The sequence below is a fragment of the Poeciliopsis prolifica genome, unplaced genomic scaffold (assembly GCF_027474105.1).
Source record: "Poeciliopsis prolifica strain line A6 unplaced genomic scaffold, Auburn_PproV2 SCAFFOLD022, whole genome shotgun sequence".
Lineage (NCBI taxonomy): Eukaryota > Metazoa > Chordata > Actinopteri > Cyprinodontiformes > Poeciliidae > Poeciliopsis > Poeciliopsis prolifica.
Genome location: NW_026562397.1, coordinates 7,351,542 through 7,373,848, shown reverse-complemented (window position 1 = coordinate 7,373,848; position 22,307 = coordinate 7,351,542). Strand labels below are relative to the sequence as shown.

Below are 22,307 nucleotides of genomic sequence, written 5' to 3'. Positions count from 1 at the left end.
AAACATCTTTTTGCCTTTAGTAACATTTCAGTTCATTGTAAATCATGATAGCTGGAAATGTTGAGAATTTAGCCAATACTGTAAAAAGCATTCACATTAAATGGACGTTTTCCCCTGAACATGATTTAAAGAGCTGGAAGCTCTGGAGTGCTTCCATTTTGTTTAAAAATAATTTCACCAAGAAGTTCATGAAAAAAACCCTTTAATTTTTCAGAAGAAAGAAATAGCAGCACGTTATTGGAAAGGACAGTATAAATATTTACATGGTTTATGAAAGAACATTAAAAGAAAACGACAAAGTTGGCTTTTATGCTGTGATGGCATCGTGTTCTCTGAACACGATTGTTTTGGGATTGATTCCGACACTTTTGGTCGTGTTGTGCGTTTTATAGATGCCAATGAGACGATCCGCGATCTCAAACATGTTGTTCCTCAAGGAGATGATGATGAACTGAGCGTTCTTTGTCTGTTCCTGCAAAAAGAAAAAAAGAAACATGTTTTATTTATTTAGGCATACAAAGTTACTGTTGAATCATTTCTCGGTGCAGTCGGGATTCTCTCCGTTTACACCCTTTAAAGCTCAAGGATCATTCTGTTGCAGTCACACAGTGACATTGTTGTCACAAGAAGAAAAAGTTATGATGCGACTATGAAGAACGAATCATAAAAGCTTTAAAAATATTAAAGTAAACTAGCAGCCCGATTGTGCTCACATAAATGTAACAGGCAACGATGGAGACGTTCTTGAAGTCCAGCGCGGCATCGATCTCGTCCATGAAGTACAGCGGGGTGGGCTTGTAGTGATGCAGCGCAAACACCAGAGCCAGAGAGCTGAGGGTCTTCTCCCCTCCTGACAGGTTAAAGATCTTTTTCCAACTTTTCTTTGGTGGACGAACACTGAAACAAATAAAAACAAAATACGTCAAATAAATAAACATGGCGCTGTAACATCACATATAAATCCCAGCATGCACCAATAAAGTCTCGACTGCTTTCTTTTTCTTTTTTTTAATCCTCCCTTACCTGAACATGATTCCCTCAGAGAACGGGTCCAAGCTGTCCACCAGCTCCAGCTCTGCATCCCCACCTAGCGTCAGCATCTGGTAGTTCTCCTTCAGCTTGTTGGTGATCATGTTGAACCCGGTCATGAACTCGTTGAGCCGCTGCTTACGGAGGTCCTCGAAGGCGTGCTTGAACCTGTCTCTGTCCGCTGTGATCTCGTCCAACTGGGCGACGCGCTGCAGGTACAGCTCCTCCTGGTGACACAAAGCGTCGGAGGTGACGCGCGTTAGTTTGTCTTACGCCGACGTAAAAACAAAGCCTGCCGTTAGCGCTCGGGTTTCTCCTCTCCGGTCAGTTTCGTGCCAGTGAAAACGTGGACCTGCACATGTGGGCTTGCAGCGGGACGCAAACGTTTCAAAATGCGCAACTTTTGTGTCGAGTTTCAACATTGACCTGCCACCGTCGCTCCTGACGGACACACAAAGCTCGGATGGATGGAGAGCACGGCTTCATGGCAACAGGGAGAATGCGCCGTGCAACTTTCCTGGAAGTCATTGGATGGATTGTCAACGCATGGGCTTCAGTGACAACAAAACCATTCTGTCAGGATTCAGAAAGGCTGGAATAATTGGAACTGCGACTGACGATGAGTCTGACGTAGAAGAGGAAGCGCCACATCTTCTACCTGCGATGTTGTTTAGTGATTTGGAGAGACGAGTGGTTTGGTAAACTTGTTAGCATGTTATTTATGCTATAGTTATCTGAATAACTCTTAATATGTTTGTTGTTTGTGTGTCATGTAACATTAGCATACTGTTATTCAGCCTGTTGCCTCTATTCTATTTTTATTTTAAATTGCATTTTAAGATGATATGTCTGTTCTTGGTGTCGGATTTTATCAAATAAATTTCCCCCCAAAATGCAACTTATATATATATATATGTCTTTTTCTACTTTAATATGCATTTTATGGCTGGTGCAACTTATAATCCAGAAAATACTGTAATATATTTGAAGCCAACTTACAAATTTAAGATTTATAACTAGTTGCATGAATTTAAGACTTTTCAAGCACGCAGAGAGCCTAGAAATATATTTTCTCTCAGGCATGAGAAGGAGTCCTCCTTCGCCCCGACCAACAAAGACCACCGGGACACCTTGGAGTGTTTGAGTGTACCTTCTTCTTGTACTCTGCAATGGCTCCTAGATTGGGCTTCATTTGACTGCACTGGCTCTCCAACATGCTGATCTTGTTCACCAGGACGTTTGGATCCGAGATGGCTTCCAGCGCAGCAGGGGGAAAGACACGGAGTTCCTCTGCTGGCTGGCCCTCAATGGTGTGAAGGGACAGCTTGGTGCTCTGGAAGACAAAAAAACCAGGCATTATTAAAGACAACAGGGAGCCTGGTTGTTCCCCAGCTGTGTGCTGCTTTAGTTATGCGACTCACCTCGTCCTGCCAGTACTTGATCTTGCCGTTGTGCTTGGCGATGGCGGCGTCTATCTGCTCGATGGTCAGCCGAACGTTGAGCGACTCTTCCTGCAGCGCGTGCTCCTGCTGCTGCAGGGCCTTGATCTCCTTGGAAACGTTCTGATACTGCTCCTGCACCTCAGGCAGAGTGGCCTACACAAGCCGAACCAAAGCGAGAGTAAATCAGTTTTATTGATGCTAAGGATGTCCTCCGAGAGAAGCACTCCCCCGGCAGGTTTAAGATGTCCTGATACGAATAACGTAAATGGCGAGCAGCAACCTCTGCCTCGTGACAGGCTTTCATGATCTCTCCTGCCTCGTCTTCCAGTTTCTTCAGCTGCTCTGTGAGCTCAGCCAGCAACGTCTCGTTCTCTGCCAGCTCCGCTTGCACACGAGCAAAGCTCTCCTCACACTTTTTCAGGTTTCTGGAAGACAAACGGAAGAGGATTTAGACGTTTCTCCAGCGGTGTTGACAGTTTCAAGTGAGCAACAGCTAAAGCAGACCAGATCAGTGACAATCATTTCACTGGCCCTCAGAAAGGAAGGCGTTTGTATTGCTCTGGTTAGATGCTACTCACTTTAACTTTGTACACGTTTGCTTCTATATCCAAACGAAGTTTCACCGAGCCATGCTGCTGCAACCAATAGGAAAATTCAACTGCCTAAGCGCCATCAGACCGAAAGAGGCCAGCAGTGAGATGGTTTTAATAATGCTGAACTGAACAAATGCTAAGTAACCTATTTAGACAGTTTGTCAGCAAAAACAAAAGTTGATGTGGGGGTTAGTTTAACTTTAATGGAGCATTCATGACCACCAACCGCCAAACTGGGAAGGAGTGCGACCAAGAAAAAGGGAAAAAAATAAAATAAAAATCACCTTATATTACAAATTACACCGTCTTAAACTTAAAGTAAATATCAAACCATATCCTATTTTAGACGCATATATAATGTCCAGTTTAGACTGATACGTTTGATACACAAAACAAAAAAAAGCAAATAAGCAGTTAATAAAAATGAACCAATCATAGAATCTAGACTGCATTCAGTGTCTTGATGATGAAACTTTGCAAAACTGAATTAAAGGGCAAACGGCATCAAACCTTTGAGCCAAACCTGCTAAACCAGGGAATGTCTCAGGCAGGACATTTTTGAAGCACACAGGAACATAAACTTGTATGGTGCAGATTTGTATATCTTAAAAATTACCTACTGCATCATTAAGACTCACTAAAAGTCCTCACTATTCCTAACATTTCGTCACTTTAGGAGGTCTCAAAGCCTAAGGTTCTCCGTGAATAACTTCTATATTACCAAGATTAAATTCTATGTGAGAACAAAAAAAAACAACAACAACAAAATCACCACTAGGAGCCACTTTCTATATCTTAGACATTATATATATATATATATATAAAATTCCCTTCTCACCCACCGCGGGTGGTTCTTATCCTCTGAGCTCGGGTCCTCTACCAGAGGCCTGGGAGCTTGAGGGTCCTGCAGTATCTTGGCTGTGTCAAGGACTGCACATTTCTGGACTGAGATGTCTGATGTTGTTCCTGGGATCTGTTGTAGCCACTGCTCCAGTTTGGGGGTTACTGCCCCGAGGGCCCCGATGACCACAGGCACCACTGTGGTCTTCACCTTCCAGGCCCTCTCCAGTTCTTCCCTGAGGCCCTGGTATTTCTCCAGTTCTCGTGCTCCTTTTTCCTGATGTTGCAATCACTTGGTATTGCTACATCTACCACAACGGCTTTCCTCTGTTGTTTATCCATTACGACAATGTCTGGTTGGTTCGCCATTACCATTCTGTCTGTCTGGATCTGGAAGTCCCACAGGATCTTAGCTCTGGTGTTCTCCACCACCTTTGGGGGTGTTTCCCACTTTGATCTCGGGGTTTCCAGTCCATATTCTGCACAGATGTTTTCTGTACACTATGCCTGCCACTTGGTTATGTCGCTCCATGTACGCTTTCCCTGCCAGTATCTTGCACCCTGCTGTGATGTGCTGGACTGTCTCAGGGGCCTCCTTGCACAACCTACACCTTGGGTCTTGTCTGGTGTGGTAGATCTGGGCCTCTATTGCTCTGGTGTTTAGGGCCTGTTCGGTGAATAACTCCGGTGATATATAATAAATACGGTGATGTATAATAAATATGGTGATATATATATATATATATATATATATATATATATATATATATATATATATATATAAAATGGGGTTATCAGCCAAAACACAAATATTAATAATGCATATTTACCAAAATCTCTACTTTGATAATCACTCTCTTGTAGGCCCTACAACTAATCTTTATTTTTCTTCCATGGTACATATTTGTTGCACTTGATTGTTGTATTAAATAAATGAATTGACAGTCTTTACACAGAAAACCAGAACTGACATCACCAACCTCAAAGAAAACCCAAGAGGGAGAAGCCAGACTGTTTCATCTTTAATATTTCCCCAGTGAGGATGGACGGGTGTCCTTCCCTTACCGATCAGCCGTCTTTATGGCCACTTTGGCCTTGGTGATGATGGAGGAGCAGTCGTCTAGCTCTTTGTTGATCTTGTCAAGCTTATCCTGCTGAGCCTTCAGTTTGTGGCTGTTGATGTCAACAATCAAGTTGTGGAGTCTTTTCACCTCGTTTTCCACCTTTCCGGCCTTACTGGACGCTGACTCAAAGTCTAATGTGAGAGGAGGAGGGGAGGGGGGAGTTTAAAAAAAAAAAGAAAAAGGAAATGAAACATTTTGGCATTCAAATTTAAGACAATCTATTTAAATTAAAATCTACTCTGTATTGAAGATATACTAAAGGGTAGAGTGTATTTTTCCAGAAGGTAAGTTTTAATCTGACATGAGGAAGGCTATAATGACATAAAACAATTAGCACCTCTCTTTACAGTTTATGCAAGTTCCTACCTTTCTTGAATGCCTCCAGGCTCTTCTCCATCTGTTTCTGCTTGGCTTTGTCTGGGGCAGCTGCCAGCACGTTGGCTTCAAGCTCCTTAATCTGAAGTTTCAAGTGAGTCTCCTGGTCAGCCAGACTCTGAGGGGAGAAGAGGAGGAGGGGGGGGGGAATAAAAAAATATAACTCTGAGCAAACTTCTTTAATTAGGTAAAAACCACTTATTTGTAAGCCTGGATGTAGGCAACTGATATCATTTGAAGTATAAATGAAGCATAAACAAGGAGGCAAACGGTGCATAAAGTGTCATACGCTCATGCTGTTTGTGTATTTTTCCAGCGTGTTCTTCATCTCTCTGAGCTGAGGCTGCAGGCGCTGGACGTTCTCCTCCAACTGCAGCCGTCTCTCCTGGCAGCCGTGCAGCTTCGACACTTTCTCATTCAGCCTGCTCTCCATACGGTCGAGCTGTAAAGACACACATGGAAAATTACGTTTTGTTGTGATGGAGGACACACTTGGTACACGCATGGCATGTGCACTTAAGCTGCCCAGTTGGACTCGTTTATGAAGCTTACACTATTTAACTTGAAGACGAGCGAAAAGAGCACAGTGTCACTAATATATCGTTCCAGATAGTAATAGAGAGAGGGAAAAAAAGAGCAAATGACACAAAATAATAATAAAAAAAATCTTAATTTGTATAGAAAAATGTATAATATGCATTATCAGTTTGAATAAGACGGAAAGTCAATAATAAAAGAGTTTAATGGCCAGCTTCTGATTGAATTAAATTCCAATACTTTCTAACTATAAATCCAAACCAACAGCAAGTACTTTGACGCAAACGAAGGCCAAATAAATGGAGATAACATTATGCCTTTATTTCTCTTTCGATTCAAAACAACTTAACCAATTCGATTGAAAACCTCCAACATTTTCTCCGCCTTTAAGGCGAGGAAACTGGACTTCATTCAAAATCAGGATCAGAAATAAATCAAACCATTCAAAAGTTAGTGTTTTTTTATTTATTTTTACCTTCTTTGCTTTCTAAAATGCCATGTTTAAGCTGAAAATGTGACCTTTATTTATTTGCATGTTTTGAACTAACCTCGTCCTGGGACACCTCTGGGCCAATAGAAGACCCCATCCTGCCTTTCATGACTCTTCCACCTCCAGTCATTGTTCCTGTGCAACAAAACCAAAACAAGAATGAGAAACAAAAACTTAGCCTGAGAGTCAATTATCAACTATCCCATCGCAGTCTGTGAAGGACAAGCTGTAATAAGATGGCAAAACTTTGCATTGTAATGGTCCAAAAGGCTGCTTTTACAAATGATTTAAAGTTAATTTATGTTATCCTGTAATAATGTAGATGAAGAAATATGGGTTCCATGAATTTAAGAAGGTATAATTACAAAGACAAGGAGACTCAGTTGTTTTGGTTTGATCATCAGGGCAAAAATACTTTAGTTAAACTGCAATCCTAACATTATACCAAAAATACGGAGCAAATGCTTTCACATTAAATACTTCAGATTGTTAATCTGAAAAAGCTAGCATATCCATTTCTATTTAAATTATTATGATGTAGTTTGCACCAAAAAAATAGTTTATATTCTGCAACTCTTTTTCTAGAATTTCATACTGACTTTCATATTTTATGTATTTTTTTTTATAGAACACAGTAATTGATACTCTGATTACAGCCTTGATTTAAAGCCTTTTACTCCTGACTATAAAATAAGCTGCAAACATATAAAATCCCCATTATGACATAAAATACGGTGATATACAATCTTACCTCTAACTTTTTGTGAATCAACCAAATTGAGCTCAGGCCATTAGAATTTAAATCAAAAGATAAAATTGGATCTTTTTATCATTGCCTAATTAAATAAAAACAGAAAGGTCACTCAGACTTTGAGTATTGTTAAAGAGAATGTACATAGGAGAACTTTATGGATAAATTAAATATTAAAACATAAAAACATGCCTAAGTCGATATTAGAGCTCAGATTGTAATGGCATTGAATTGCATATCGATGATTTATTTTTTATTTGCCTTTTTTATGACATTACAGTTGTGTTTTATGGTATTGTCAAGTGTTTTTATTTATTTCCTGTCAACTTCTAACATTTGTTAACACCAGTAGAAGTTGTGGTTACAAATTGTCCTCTCCTCCCCCCCCAAAAAAGCCGGACAGGAATCCACGGAAGAGTGATGAATCTCACAAACCTGCCATTTCAATTATCTGCCCCTTCAGGGTGACCACCCTCCAGCGTTTGTCCTTCTGGAAGGCCATCCTGGTGGCCTGCTCCATGTCTTGAGCGACCAGGGTGTCCCTCAGGGCGAAGTAGAACGCTGGTCTGACCCTCTCGTCGTTTACCCGCACCATGTCAAAGAGACGGGGGCTGTTCTCGGGCGTTTGAATGGAAGTCATGTTCTTCTCCCAGACCTTCATCTAAATCATTTTTTTTAAAAGCAGTCAAAAGGAGAAACAAAACCCTGTTTAAGTTTATAGAATCCTAAAGGCAAGCCGACTGACGTTTCTAAGAGTTACATTACCTTGTCAAGGCCGATGAAAGTGGCAACGCCGATATTCTGCTCTTTGAGGAAAGTGACGCATTTCTGAGCCGTGTCGATCGTATCCACCACGATGTTGTCCAGAGCGCCGCAGCAGGATGAAATGGCCACATCGTACTTTTCATCGATGGCTCCAAGATCTCCCTATGGGCACCAAAAACTCTTAAAACCCTACAGTATGATTACGAAAAGCAAATGCAGGAATAATGACAAAAACAGAAACAAAAAGGTTTTCTGTAAAGTGTAAACAGGTTTTTACCAGTCTTCCGTAGATTCCAGGGATTTTGCCGCTCTTCTTGAGCTGCATTAGAGCGTCCAAGACTTTTCCTCGACTGCGATTGGAGGACAGGGAGGTCTTGACTTCGTCCACCTTTTGCTGCAGTTCTCTCACCACGTGCCTGGTGTCATTATCCACCTTCAGCAGCTGTTCCAACTCTTCCTGGTCCTGTAGTGAAACATGGAGAGTGAGTAAAACGGAAGCTCTCTCAGGGTTCCTGCAGGTTTCACCAACTCAAATTTAAGACTTTCTTAAGACTAGTGTGCCAGAAATTTAAGACAGGAATGTAAAAGGGGGGGGGAGATTAAATAGTGCTGCCATGACAAAATTCAAAAATGTGTGATCAACTTATTTAAATCCGACTTATTTTATTTATTTAAAATATTTTGAGGTCTTGATTTTAAGCCTTCACGCTGATTTTGCTTTTTCTGTCGATCATTTTACCTTTTTGAGCTCCTTTTCCTTTAGGGGGATCTGGACCTGCAGGTCTTTGATGGCGGGCCGTCGCTCCTGCAGAGTATCTGAGGTCGTCTGGAGTGTCTGTTTGGCCGCGTTCAGCTGAGTCAGAGCCGTCTTGTGGCGGCTAAGGTAGATGTCGAGCTCGGACTGAGCGATGTCCATTTGAGAGCGGGTCTCGTTTACGGCCTTGCTGAGTTCCATCAGCTCTTTCTCTTTTTTCTGGGAAGTAAGAGCAGATTTAAAAAACAAACAAGGAGTATAAGAGCAATTGAAGATTTCATTTAACAGATAATAATGCAGAGCTATTCTGGTAACCTCAGCCAAGTCGTCAGCACATCTGCAACTACAGACACACACACCTCTTTGTCCTGTTGCAAGCCGCTCGTCTCTTCCTTCAGACTTTCCATCACTACTTTCAGTTTTTCTTCTTCTTTCGCTTTCTGCTTCTCCAGGACTTCTTTTTGGGCCGTCGCTTCAGAGATGGCTTGCTCACTGCTGGCTGGTATGCCTCGCACTTCCTCCAGCTGAATAATGAGCCAAACAACAAATAAAGAACAAATAAAGTAGACTGAGTCAATTTTACAGTTTTCTCAATTCAAAATGTGAGTATCACTTGATGAAGCAATGAATGTTATGATTCAAGCCATTTTTTTCCTGTCAATTCTTGTTTGTAACGAGTGAAACCCCTAAACTAAGTCTCACAAATTTTGAGTTTTATTTAAAAAAATAGCATGTAAGACAAATGAGAAAGAAATTCAATACAGAAATGTTACAGCCTATGTAATCATCTGAAGACTCGACTTGAAAGTTGTCCAGTGAGTTTCGCACCTTCAATAAGTAGGTAAGCCACAAGTTCCTGCTGAAGAACTCGTCTCTTCATATTACTGTATCAAAGCAATGTCAAGTTGAGAGAAATAAGAGTGGTAAAAAAAGAAAAAAAAGTGCAAAAGTTACAGCAAAATCTGCTGTCTTGTAAGGACTGTGAACAAAAGCCCATTCAAGAGTTTGGTGGAACCTGACAGGGTTTGGAAAGCAACATTAGAAGCACTTTACCTGGGATAAGAAAAAAAATTTGAAAAAGAAGGACTAGACTGTTGCTCAGTGCTCAGAAGTTCTTATTTCATCAAAGTAAATTTTGAACTTTGAGAAGTCAAGCTCCAAGAGAGTCTGGAGGAAGAGAGGTGAGGCACAGAAGCCATGTTGCTTGATGTTTCCACAGTCTGTGTCGATTTGGGGTGCCGGTTCGCCTTCTGCTGTTGGTCCACGGGGTTTCATCAAGGCCATCATCAGCGCAGCAGTCCATCCACAAATGTTAGGGAAGCGTGGAGATGCTTTATGGAGATGCACACATTTCATTCTCTAGCAGGCTTTGGCACCTGCCAGCACTGCCAAAAGTTCCAGTCTACTGACCATGGTATAACCATGATTGACCACCAGCAAATTCCCCCGATGTGAACCACAGAAATCTTAAAGTACTGTCAAGAGGAAGACCCAACAATGGAGACGAGCTAAAGGCGGCTACTAAAGCAACCTTGGCTTTCATTATGCCACAGCAGACCCACAATTCTTTATTAAATAATCTAAATGTTAAAAAAAAATAATTAGTTGGATTTTTTTAAAGTGCTAAAATAAATCAAATGATAACCTATATATTATTGTGATACATATAACATCTTGTCAACAGAGGTGTTGGAGCACAACCTCTGATTTTAACACACATGGCACTGCATCTGTCATCTCCACGGTTACCTGCCTATACATTTAGTCTGTTGAATACACATATTTGCTGCAGTTATGATGCAAAAACTACAAAGGGTGTTTAGTAGTTAGTAGATAATATGCATGCAAGTTCAGTTCAAAGAGGGGAAAAAGGTAAAAAAAAAAAAAAAAAAAAGCACAGGCGACGATAAGGAATCTGCCTGCCACAAATCTGTATATGATGGAAAAATATAATACTGTTCTCAGCATCCAAAAGCAAGAAAATGTCCAGCTCATATGAAAATACTTTAAAGTACAGTACTGATGGACAACACAAATAAGAAATTGAATAGATGTAACGCTAGTAAGGACCTTTTTGGTCTAAGATGCATGCAATTTCTATTTTTTATCCATTAGCTTTAATTACAAATATTTAAATAATAAAAAAATTTAATTTCCAAGCTTGTTTTGACTGTAATGAGATAAAATTTGAAACCAGGCCACTAAATTGTGTATTTACACTTTGAGGTTTCCTAGAGTCCCAATGACTCACTTTGATCTTGCAACTATGATGTCAACTTTTTTTCCCCTCTTCACCTCGGACGATGCCTGAGGCAAAATAAGCAAGAAATTAAGAATTTAGTCATACAACAAGTGCAGTTTGTAGATTAGTCAGAGCTGCCTAAATAAGAAAGCCAAAATGAAAATAAAAACTTGATAAATATTAGAAGAATCAGTTGGAATTTAAGGTAGATATTTTAAAACTACACGCAAAATTTAAAAACTAACATTTGACTCGCATATATGCTTTTTTGCAATTATTCTATGATAGCATTACTATTGTTACACATAAAAGGAAAAAAAAAAAAAAAAGGGAAGCATTTAATTGTGGTAGGATTTCATTTAAGATTTTGCCTGTAGTAGATCTAACTAAAGTCAGAGCATCCCATTTTATAAACTCAAATACATAAAGCTCAGATTACTACCTGTTGTGAAAGTGTTATCTCTAAGAAACATGACCAGGAGTGTGTTTAATTGTCTGTGGATCACAATTCGGACCATTAAGCAAGCAAACCACAGGATATGATTCTCCATTTATTCATGTGGTGTAAGACCTGGAATGAATTTGATAGAAGGAGGTCCCATTGGGAGGGGAAAGGGGAAAAGAAAAGACAAAAAAACAAAACAAAAAACAAAAAAAAAAAAAAAAGACGCACATAAAAAAAATAAAATAAAATAAAAAAAACCCCAGCTACTATACAATGCATTCTAAAGCAGACCGAGAGCACACATGTAATCAGATATAAGCACACAAAGACCAAACAAGCCCTGGTTAAGACTGGCACAACAGTCTGCATGTTGGCAGAGCTGAAACAAAGCAAGAATTGGCATCTGCATATATAGTTTATGTTCTGTAGGGTTAACTGTGGGTGAAATGTGAATGTGGCTGCTGGAAGTGTTACACAAGCCAGGCCATAGTTGACTACCACACAGCAGAACACTGCTCCCCAGAGGTCAGCCTGCCTCTGCCCAGCTCCCCCTCTGACCAGCAGAGTTCCAGAAGAAAAGGCTTTCAGAGCTGGGAGAAAACTTCAGCTATACGTCCCTGAAGCAAAGCCTGACAAATGATTTGGATCAGCGATGTTGCAAAAATAAAAGGATAGGCAGTTTAATCCATCAGGACAAAAATAGGTTAGCAAAGCACACACCCAGATTCACTTTGTGCAGCTTCACAGCCCCCTAGTGTCTGATAACTCGTTGACAGTTTCACATTAGTTTTTATTTTATTCCACTGACAATATCACTTTAATGAAATCACAACAATTATATAAAACATCTCTTTTTTTAAACACTGCTGAAAAGAAAATTTTTCAAATAAAGAATTATTTGTAGAGTACTTGTTTCACCATTACTGTAATTTATAAAAAGGAATATTGATGCAAATATTAGTGAGTAAAAATATCCATATTTTAAGACAAGAAAAGCTGCTATTTTGCTTTTTTTGTATCATAGTCAGACGAAATACTGTCATAAATAAGCTATTAAAAAGCCTTTTTGTTTTTATTCAACTGTATCTCTTCAGAAGCACAAGTTTTCACACACAAAAAAAAAACAAAACAAAACAAAAAAAAACACTGCAAAACACTAAATCCTAATAAGTAACTTTGGTGCAGATTCTGGTATAAACATCTTAGTACATCTGAAATAAGTCAAAGCAAAATTACATCTAACTTAGGAGCTTATCTTGAGATAATAAGCAATAATTCCTTAATATTGCTAAAAAAGAACAAGTTTCATTAGATTATTTCACTGATAACACATTTCACCCATGTAATCAGTGAAATAATCTGCCAGTCAAACTGGTACTGTTTCATCTCTATTCAAGAATTACTGACTTAAAAAAGGACCCTATATCTTGCAGAAGTTACTTGCAAGTATTTTTTGACTTATTTTAGATGTACTAAGATAGAAGCTAGACCAAAAATACTTAGTAAAATTGTATTTTTCAAGTACAAGAATTTTTTTTTCCTTAAAGAGAACCGGATTCTGCCTAAAAATATATATATACAAAAAATGTTTACATTTATCCTTAAATAAAAAAGTAATAATAAATAAAAATGATTGACAGTTGCATGTTTCACGAGGGGCATTACTATCCCCCTCCAAACAAGCCATTTCTCTACATCTGAGCAACAAAAACAGTAAACACCAAAATTCTTGTGGCTCCATTTCTGACACATTTTTAAAATTTATTTTATTTCTTCATGGGCCATAACCAAAAACACATACCAACCCCAGTAATGCCACAGCTGTCTCAGCATTACTTTTTAATTAAATGTGTGGGGTAAATTTAGAAAACAAAAGGCTAAAATTACACGCCTCAGTCAGATCCACTATCTGAGTGCCTCTGAACTGTGCTGCTGCTGCCTGCAGTGATACTGTCAGAGTGACACAACTTATCTATTCCAGAGCAGCAAACACTAAAGCCAAGTGAGATAAAGTCAATGAACTGCATGCTACATTGGATCTGCTGCAACCTAAAGGCCAACACACCTTTTTCTGGTCTTTTTCCAGCTGCTTCTGCAGTGCCTTGTTCTTGCTCTTCGAGTGTTTAATCTTCTCACGCACTTCAACATCCTGCAGGTCCAGCTGGGTGAACTTTCCCTTCTGGGTCTCAATATACTTGTTGATCTTATTTTTTTTCCTGGTGGCGGAAAAGCATTTTTTTTTTAAAGAATTAAATTCAAATCAGTTGTATGTCTCTCAAAACCAATCCTTTAAAAAAACAAAAATAAATAGGGGTGGAGGGACAACAGTTTGTTCCTGTAACAATTTTTTTTTTTTTAAGTTCCTTTAAGGGAATAACTCATGTTACTACTCTGTGTCAAAGCGAACTACTTTATAAATAACTAATTTCACATAAATTAGAAACTCAAAGTGCTGATGAATTCCACTAAATGTCTGAACAAGCAAATAAAGACCTAAATGAACAGAAATGTTACTTAGTACATTAACCTGGTTACATTAATAACAGAGGAAGCAAGTTAAAGAAAAAAAAAAGAAGAAGCAGATTTCTTACTTTTCCACATTTTGGAGCTCTTTGTTCATTTTTTCCATCTCTTCTGATATCTTTGCATTTTTTTCAGTGAGCTCTTTGGTTTCCTCCAAGATCTTTTGCTTTTCCTGTTCTTTATCAGTCACACGTTTTCGGAGATCATGACTAAATGCAAACAGAAACCAAATAATTTGCTTTAAAAAAATAAATAAATAAAATTATACAATAACATCTATTTTTTCTATTTATACACTTCATAATGGTAAGATATTAGATAATAATCCCGCAGAGCTCTTGCTGGTCCTTCTTTGTGTCATATTTTGTCCTGACTGGAGCACAGAGGTGCTGCTGGTGTACTCACACATAGTACTGGTGGATCTGGCTCTTATGTTTGAAGATGTCATTCTCTAAGGTGAGGAACTCCACGGCTTTATTCTTTTCCCCTTCCAAAGCATTTTTCTCCTTTTCTACCAGCTTAACTCGATTCAGCTAGGACAGAACAAGAAAAAAAACAACATACTTTTCTAGACAAAGTTAAATAAATAAATGAGGAAAATTCTTAATTCTGCGGTCTAATGAAATTAGGCTAGCAGAAACTATACCAGAGTCACATAAAAATAATTATGTGCAAGCAGTATATAAATTAAATTAAATAAATGGCTCATTTATGAGTAGGTGTAATTTAACTTTTGAGTAATACTTTATATCTGAATATCAAAGTGAATGAGAGCCATCTCACAAAATAAAGAGTGCCTTTATATTTATTATTTTATTTGTTCACCTCTAAGCTATGCAGCTTTACGCCCCTCGCAAGTGTACTCACCTTTTCTCCCCTTTGCTCATTGAGCAGCTCGATGCGGCGAGAAAGAATTTGGATCGGTTCTTTGAGACGGCATGAACCAATGATGTCCTCCAGGTACTCCAGCATCCCCTCATCATGCTCCGTCTGACCTTTAGGCTTCATCATGGCAATCTGCTCCACCTCACCCTACACACAGCCCACAAGAGCAGATTGGAAAAGGCACACACCGATTCACAACAGGACTGCATAAAAATCACTAAAATTAACATAATAAACATACACAAAAAAGCACCAATCTTTTTATATACTATATATATGCACATGTATTTTTAATTTTTAAGACAGAGAGACAACTCTCTCCCACAGAAAATTTTCAAGAGTACACCAATGTGTAAATAACATTACACAATACAGAAAGATGACAGTTCCACATAAAAAACATAAAATTAATAAAAAAATCCTGCCACTGAAAATTTCCAACTGTGAAGGGATAAATTATATGATTACATTTGTGGAACATAAAATATGCCGTTATGACTGCTAAAATATCACAGCAACCCACCAATAATAATTTTCAGTGATGATTGAAAAAGTCATTTAAATTGTCATAAAAATAGATATAGTTTTTGCAAAATGAATAGCAATGCACCGATCTGGCTTTTCCTCGCCGATGACAATTTTTGGTTTATTAAAACCTCTGGCCATCGAGTCTGATTCATTTTATTTTGAAGAATATCACACAGAAGAGACAAAAGATGTGCTCAAATCTTTCTGATAAGTGGAAATAGCTTCAAAACTAACAAAATTAGGAGTTACACGATTATATCAAATCATGTGTCAAAGCATAAATTTCTGACTTCATATTTTAAATCAACCTAAAAAAAATTTTTTTTTAAATATATGTAGTTGGTGGATTTGTTTATAGACCAAATAAGGGAGATTTCTCTATTTCTGACGCATTCTAAAAATAGAAGAGAGAAAAATAGAATTATTAAAAAAATTAAATTTAAAAAAATTCTGTATTTTAGCAGCCAGTCAAAGAATGGGACCAAGCAGCAAAAAAAATGGACCAATTCCATACCCTGGCTAAGTGGTGCATCTCTAAAAATGAGACATCTCTAAAACTACACACACACACTTCCTCAGCTCTCCAGTGCAACTCTACTGGAGTGGACATGTGCATTTATTTTTATTTATTGTAAATAACATGTCAATTAATAATATTTAGATTTTTTTTGTGAAATGCTTCTTTTTAGAGTCTCAATTTTGGAAAGTTTTTTTTTAAAGAATGCATTATCAAATACTTTTTTATTCTGTGAGAGAAATAGCAGCTTTAAGAAAGAGTTGGGTGTTGGGGGAATCCCCACATCATCCTCTCCTCTGATCAGTGCACAAACCAGACAGCTTCCCCTTATTTACCAGAAGCCTGGAAAAGTGAGGTGACCTTGAAGACCAAGTTTAAGCCTCTACCCAAAGTCATGCAGCTGTGTCACCGACAGAAACAAACAAGAGGAATAAAAATGGACATGCTCAAATTGAAGGTAAAAAAATTTATAATAAAAAAGTTCACCACTAAAATAAAATAAAGAAACCAAATACAACTAAATTTTAATCATGTGCCTTTAGTTGATCAGTCATAACAGTCAGGTCAGATGCAATACACTTTGCAGGGGTAGGAGTGTAACATGTGAACTTTTTCAGGGTGAGTGCAAAACAACACATGGGGAAAATATATAAATAATTAAACAAGAAAATATTATTTTCAAGAATTCAGTTTATGTCAGAGAGTAGAAAAAAAAAAAAAAAAAATAGAAAATGAGAGCCATGGCAGTGGAGGGTGTTTTACCCTGCCACCCTGAAGCAGCACTGCTAATATTGGCTTTATTTCCCTCACACACCAATATTTACGTGCTGCTAAAGTGTGGCAGGTACATGAAAAAGGGAGGCTCCAACCTGTCCTCCACTGGTGGCTCACCGCCCCCCCAAAACAAAAACTCTCTCACATAGTGGAAAATTCTTCAAACACTCACATACATGTTTGTCAGCTGATCAAATCGTATCTTTTCCTTAAAATTCTAAAGCAGCAAATAATGGTTCGCACCTTTTTCACATTGTTTCAAACCATGATGCGCTGCTATAGCAGTCTAAGGGATGGCAGAGCACTCTCCTCTTCTCTTCTTTCCAATTCCAGTGCAACAGGTTATTTCACCCCCCCGAAACACACACACACACAAACAGACAGGCAGGGCATAAAATAATATTTTAAAACTTTCACCAGGAAATGGGATGAGGCACAAGGACTGGTAAACAAAAAGATGGTCATAAGAAGGATGAAAATAAAAAATTAAAAAAATTAAAAATACAATTACCTGCAAGATCAGAAATCTGTTGTGGTCTAGATCAATACCGTGGCTTCGGAGTAAAGTGCCAACTTCTTTGAAAGTGGCCTTTTTGCCATCGATATGGTAAAAAGAGGAACTGTCTCTGTTGGCAGTCCTGGAAACATAGAACTTGCTGTTAGGGACGACTTCGTAGTCATCTCCTTCCTGGCTCAGGGGGGGAGGGGCAGAAGACACAGCAGCAGAACAGAAAAGTTAAGGAGAGACTCAAACAGCTCTAAACATCCAGCTTTACAATTCACAGCACTCACAAAAATCACTGGTTGTTACAAAGGGAAGAACACTGGAGACAATTAAGGCTTAAAACTTCCAAAAACATCAGAGATGTAGACAAGCAACTGTAATGTGTTGGGGAAAAATAATTTTAAAAAAAATTAATAAAAATATATTGGTGCAATGTCACATTTACAGAAGTTAAATATGTTCAGTGAAATGAGGAGATTGCAAATGCACAACAAAAGAGTTGGCAGCGTGCCTAAAATTTCTTTACTTTTGAAAACAGGGCTTGTATTTCAGGCTGTGTACACCACCTTTAAAAAAATTACTTTTACTTCAGAAACAGCATTTCTGTGGGAGGAGGAACGCAAAAAAAATTAAATCATGAGCTTAACAATTTGATTGGATTTTTACAGCACTTGTGAAGTAAAATGCTCTTTTTCAAAGCAAGGTCAGCAAGGGGCAGAATTATTTATGCTCCCAAAGGCAGAGTAAAAAAAAATTATATTTTTAAATGTGAAAAAAATACCGTTTAGATTTTTCTAGCAGGAAATTGTGATCTGATTTGAATCTTCCCTTTCACAGAAAATATTTACACTGCAATAACTTGAGTTGTGTCAGCAAATTGTTAATTAAAAATTAAATAAGATAAAAATAATAATTAAAAAAAAATTGAAAACACAGGCAGTAACTAGTGCGATGTGAGGTGAATATAGCATGAGGGGGTGTAAACTGTAGCTTTCAAGACTGATTTGAGTTTGTATTTAGTCACTAATGTTACAAATGAGTGGCGATTATATTATGACATCTGATGAATAATATTTGTAAAAATCTGACAATCATTTCTGTCCTGTAAATGAAATAAAATAATTTGCCTGATTGAGTTTTTCAGCTCAGGCTGAATACTGAAATGTATGAAATGAGTATATGTTGTTTCAGTGTGAAAGAAATGCAGATAAATATACCTTATCAATAATCTTTTGAAAATGCACCTCCACAGTACAGCTTTGCACATCCTTGTGTTTATCAGAGCTGTGAATCAGCACTGAGAGCTTTTTCGATCTGATCTTTTGAGCTCTGTATCCAAACACAAAGAGCATTGAATCTATCACATTGGACTTTCCACTTCCATTGGGACCAATGATGCAGGAAAAGCGCTGGGAGACAGGTAAGGAAGGAGATAAAAATATAAGAAATCAATTATATGAAGATACACAACATCAGCAACAAACAGTGTGAAGGTTGTATTTTTAGAGACGTATGGTAGCATTTTATCTAAGTAAATCTTTGATACTGAAAGTATTCCCTGTGAGTGTAGTTAAGGGTTCATGTGTTAAAACCCAGTCTGAGCAAAAACTGTGTGAGCAAAATACAGTGAAAAGGCAAAGGTTTGAAGAAAGTCATAATTAAAATGGAACTGTGGGAACAGCAATAAATCACTTCTGTTTGAGAGATTCACTAACAAAATCAAAATGGAGGATTGTGACCTTCTCACTTATTTATTTATTTTTTTTCCCCCCAATATAGTCAAACACTATGAAACTGCACTCTTTTCTAGTGTTTTAAATATTAGCATGTATTCAACAACAGAGTACAACTAAAAATAAAAAATGAGCCAGGAAATAAAATAAGACGGAGACAAAAAAAAAAAAAAAAACAGTAAGGTTGACATTTAACACAAGTGATCCTATCAAACAGCAGTTTTGCCCTGCCAGACATAGAAAAAAAAGCTTCACATCCATGTTTGGTCATACCTTGTGAAAAGGCCCCAGAATCTGAGCAAAGACAAAGAAAAATCAGGAGGAGCGCCCGGTTCATTGGTCATTGCTGGGGGCGGAGGTGGAGGGATGCTGCCGAGAATCTCCTCCAAACTTCGACTATCAACCGCCTCAGTAGCTTCCCCCTGAGACGGATCTGTGGCACAACAAAAGTACAACTTTTTATTCTTCTGGTGCGAGTCGTTTCAGGTGGTGTTGGTGGAGAGAGAAGAGGGGTGGCGGGGTGGGTGACTGGGGGAGGGGTGGAGGAGCGCGCATACACACACACACACACACACATACAAATAAAACAAACAAACACAACACACGCAGCAAGTCTCGAGTGAAACAACGACCGAAGAGAGAAAGTTGACAGGGCTTATTTTCCTTTGTTCCGAAATTAAGCACAAGGCGAAACAAAAATGAAATAAAATAATGATTAAATAAATAAATAAAAAAAAATACAGAAAAGACCATGAACCCACATTATTACACGAATGCTCCCCGCGACAAGCGGAGTAGATGCGCCACAGTCACTCGGTCGATGATGAATAACTAAAGTGTGTCCCGATCAAAAACGTCACAGTTCGAGTCATTTCTGACTGGAATTAAAAACACCAAGACCAACAGAAGTCCTCTTTTGGGAGGTAACAATATCGTTCAAACCATTATGTTGCCACCAGAGCAAGCCACAACGACCTGTCCAAAAAAAAAAAAATCTATTGTGCTCACATAAGCATAAACAAGCAAAATGAGTCGATGTTTGTGACTCGAATACAAGCTAAACAGGCACAGAGTAACGCATTTCAAGCCATCCTAAGTAAAACTTTTCCAAAAACAGCACCGAAATGAGCTGATATTGATAACATTGTATTTTTTTGTTGTTGTTGTTGGGTTTTTTTTTTTTACTTGATAAAAACAAAAACACTTCATCTTTCGAAATAAACTACCTCGTTTGCAGGAGACATCCGGACAAGAAGCACCATCGTCGTTAACAAAATCATCCCTCAAATTATTTATGACGAGCACTTCAGACACACACACACACACAAAAAAACTATCAGCCCATTCTAACTACGTGTTCGCAAGAAGAAGAAGGAGGGAAAAAAAAAAAAAGCATTACAGCTGAGCCAATTGGCCTTCACCAGTACAGCAACACACGCAAAGCAATTGACTGAGCAACTTATTTGGATTCAGAGACACCAAAACAGCCTTTGTTACTTGCCAGTTGTCGGCGGTGCCTCCTCTTGGCCATTGGAGTTGGTTTCTTGAGGGGGTACATCCAACTCGTCCTCAGAGTCATCCCTAGGCTGCAGCCCTTTCCTTTTTGGCTCCCTTTTGGAAGCAGTGGAGGTTTTTGCTGTTTTAGATGGCATGATATGAAATCTGAAGGGGCCATTGGAGGGGAAAAAAAAGGAATATCCATGAGCGAGTTTTTGTGTGTGTGTGTGTGCATGTCAATCTTCAAACTCCCATTATAGTCGGTCACTGGAGCTATTCTGTCAGGTTTTTTATCTTTGCCACAGCCAGATCTTTACCGCCGCCCCTTTACTTGCTTATCGCTCCATTTATTCATATGCCAACACAGTGACACAACAAAGTAAAAGTTTCTGGTAAATATTAGGATGAATAAGGTTGCGCAGATTTGTTTGGGGGACAAAAAAAAAGCCGAATCCCTAATGTATATAAGGGGGAAAAATCGCAAGTTTCTGTAAAATCTTTGAAGGAAAAAAAAAAAAAAACTCATTCAATAACGTGTTGTGTCTGCATCTACAGTGGGGGTTTTTTCTCCCCCACTGTATGTGCACCGCATAGTTGTACAAAGCAGAAGAAGTGGGGAATAATACAGTTAATATGGCGAACTTGAAAGCTCGATAGTTTCTATGCAAATAAGGTGAAATCGTTCCCTTGGAGTCAATGTAACGCCTATGTTGCGTGTCCACTTCTGCGCAAGCTAAACGGATTTCTCAAACTGACAGTAATATTAACTTTCAGTCCCATGAGTTTTTATGCTGGGGTGGAGGGTGGAGGTAAAATATTGAATAACCTAACCTAACCTAACCCCTGTGATAAGATGCATATTCACAGAACTAATAAAACCTAAGCGCAACGATAAATTTAAATTTTAACCACGCGTTTTAAAAAAGAAGCAGCTCGTTTGTGCTGGCTTTTTCGTAGTTTTCGCATGTTAGCATTAGGTCCATCATGCTATTCAGCGGTGCTAATGGTAAAGTTAGGTTAGCAGCTAAAGCTAATTGATGTGAAATATCGAAGCGGAGTCTAAGATAACAAAATAGCCCAGTTTAACTTGCAGGTCAGCCTAAAACGACGGTAAACACAGTAACGCTCGTTGCTGTCAAAAATATTGCTTACTTCAATAGCGTAAAATGTTTCACAGTTTGAAAGTATGATCAAAAATATCTCGCTAAAATGACTGTTCTAAAAAATAACCAACACATTAAAATTCGCAATAGCCTCCCCGTCAATTTCTAGAGTTGCTAGTGCTAAAACTTAGTATAAAACGTTCCCAACGGCAAGTTTCCCTTCGAAAAAGTGTTGTGGTTCCAGCAAATAGACGGTACCAACTCATGACTCCCCACCAAAGTATCCTTAAATACCTTCTAAGTTATACGCACGATCCGTCAGAGGTCCTCCTATCTGTTGCAAACTGTGAACTCAAAAAAGTATCAGAAAATCCAAAACTCGACGAAAATAATGCAGAAAATTCAGCCCCGTATCACTCCGAGTCGCTTCCCATTTGAAAACTGTATCTTGTAAATGGCGCCTAAACTGCGCCGTCAAACCAAATTCGTTACAAACTGACGCAAGGCACCATGGATCGTTCGAAAGGGCAGGGCAGAAAAACGAAATTCAAAAAAGGGGACGGAGCCAACGACGCAGCTCTTTACACCCTTTATGTTCACAGACCGAGCTCCGGTGTAAGAATGAAAAAAAGATAGCAAATGCTTTCTTCAAAATGAAAAGTTTGGTCAAAACTTAAGAGTGAAGATTAAAAGAAAATGTTATTTTCTGGAACATTCAAACGGTTGCTTGGTTACAGTTGACCCGCCTCTCAGAACAGTTAATGTATGCATATGAAATTGCATCAAACTTACTGAACAAGCGAATAACGTAAGAGAGAGATTTGTCTGGGCGTAATTAAGTCGAATTACTTAATA

The 22,307-nt window shown here is 38.5% G+C and overlaps 1 protein-coding gene across 1 annotated transcript; it reads right to left on the bottom strand.

The window, feature by feature from the left end:
- Window positions 1-185: 185 nt before the first annotated feature.
- smc4 (structural maintenance of chromosomes 4) lies at window positions 186-22,112 on the bottom strand. The gene is given in 25 exon segments (XM_055045562.1): window positions 186-472; window positions 714-897; window positions 1,024-1,256; window positions 2,180-2,362; window positions 2,451-2,624; window positions 2,752-2,896; window positions 4,970-5,159; window positions 5,395-5,521; window positions 5,693-5,845; window positions 6,489-6,565; window positions 7,617-7,842; window positions 7,947-8,108; window positions 8,224-8,409; window positions 8,686-8,919; window positions 9,060-9,224; window positions 13,453-13,603; window positions 13,979-14,119; window positions 14,316-14,443; window positions 14,778-14,942; window positions 17,126-17,302; window positions 18,337-18,528; window positions 19,126-19,163; window positions 19,166-19,285; window positions 20,354-20,514; window positions 21,747-22,112. Coding segments are annotated over 24 exon segments (3,867 nt in total). The 5' UTR covers window positions 20,505-20,514; window positions 21,747-22,112; the 3' UTR covers window positions 186-307.
- Window positions 22,113-22,307: the final 195 nt, after the last annotated feature.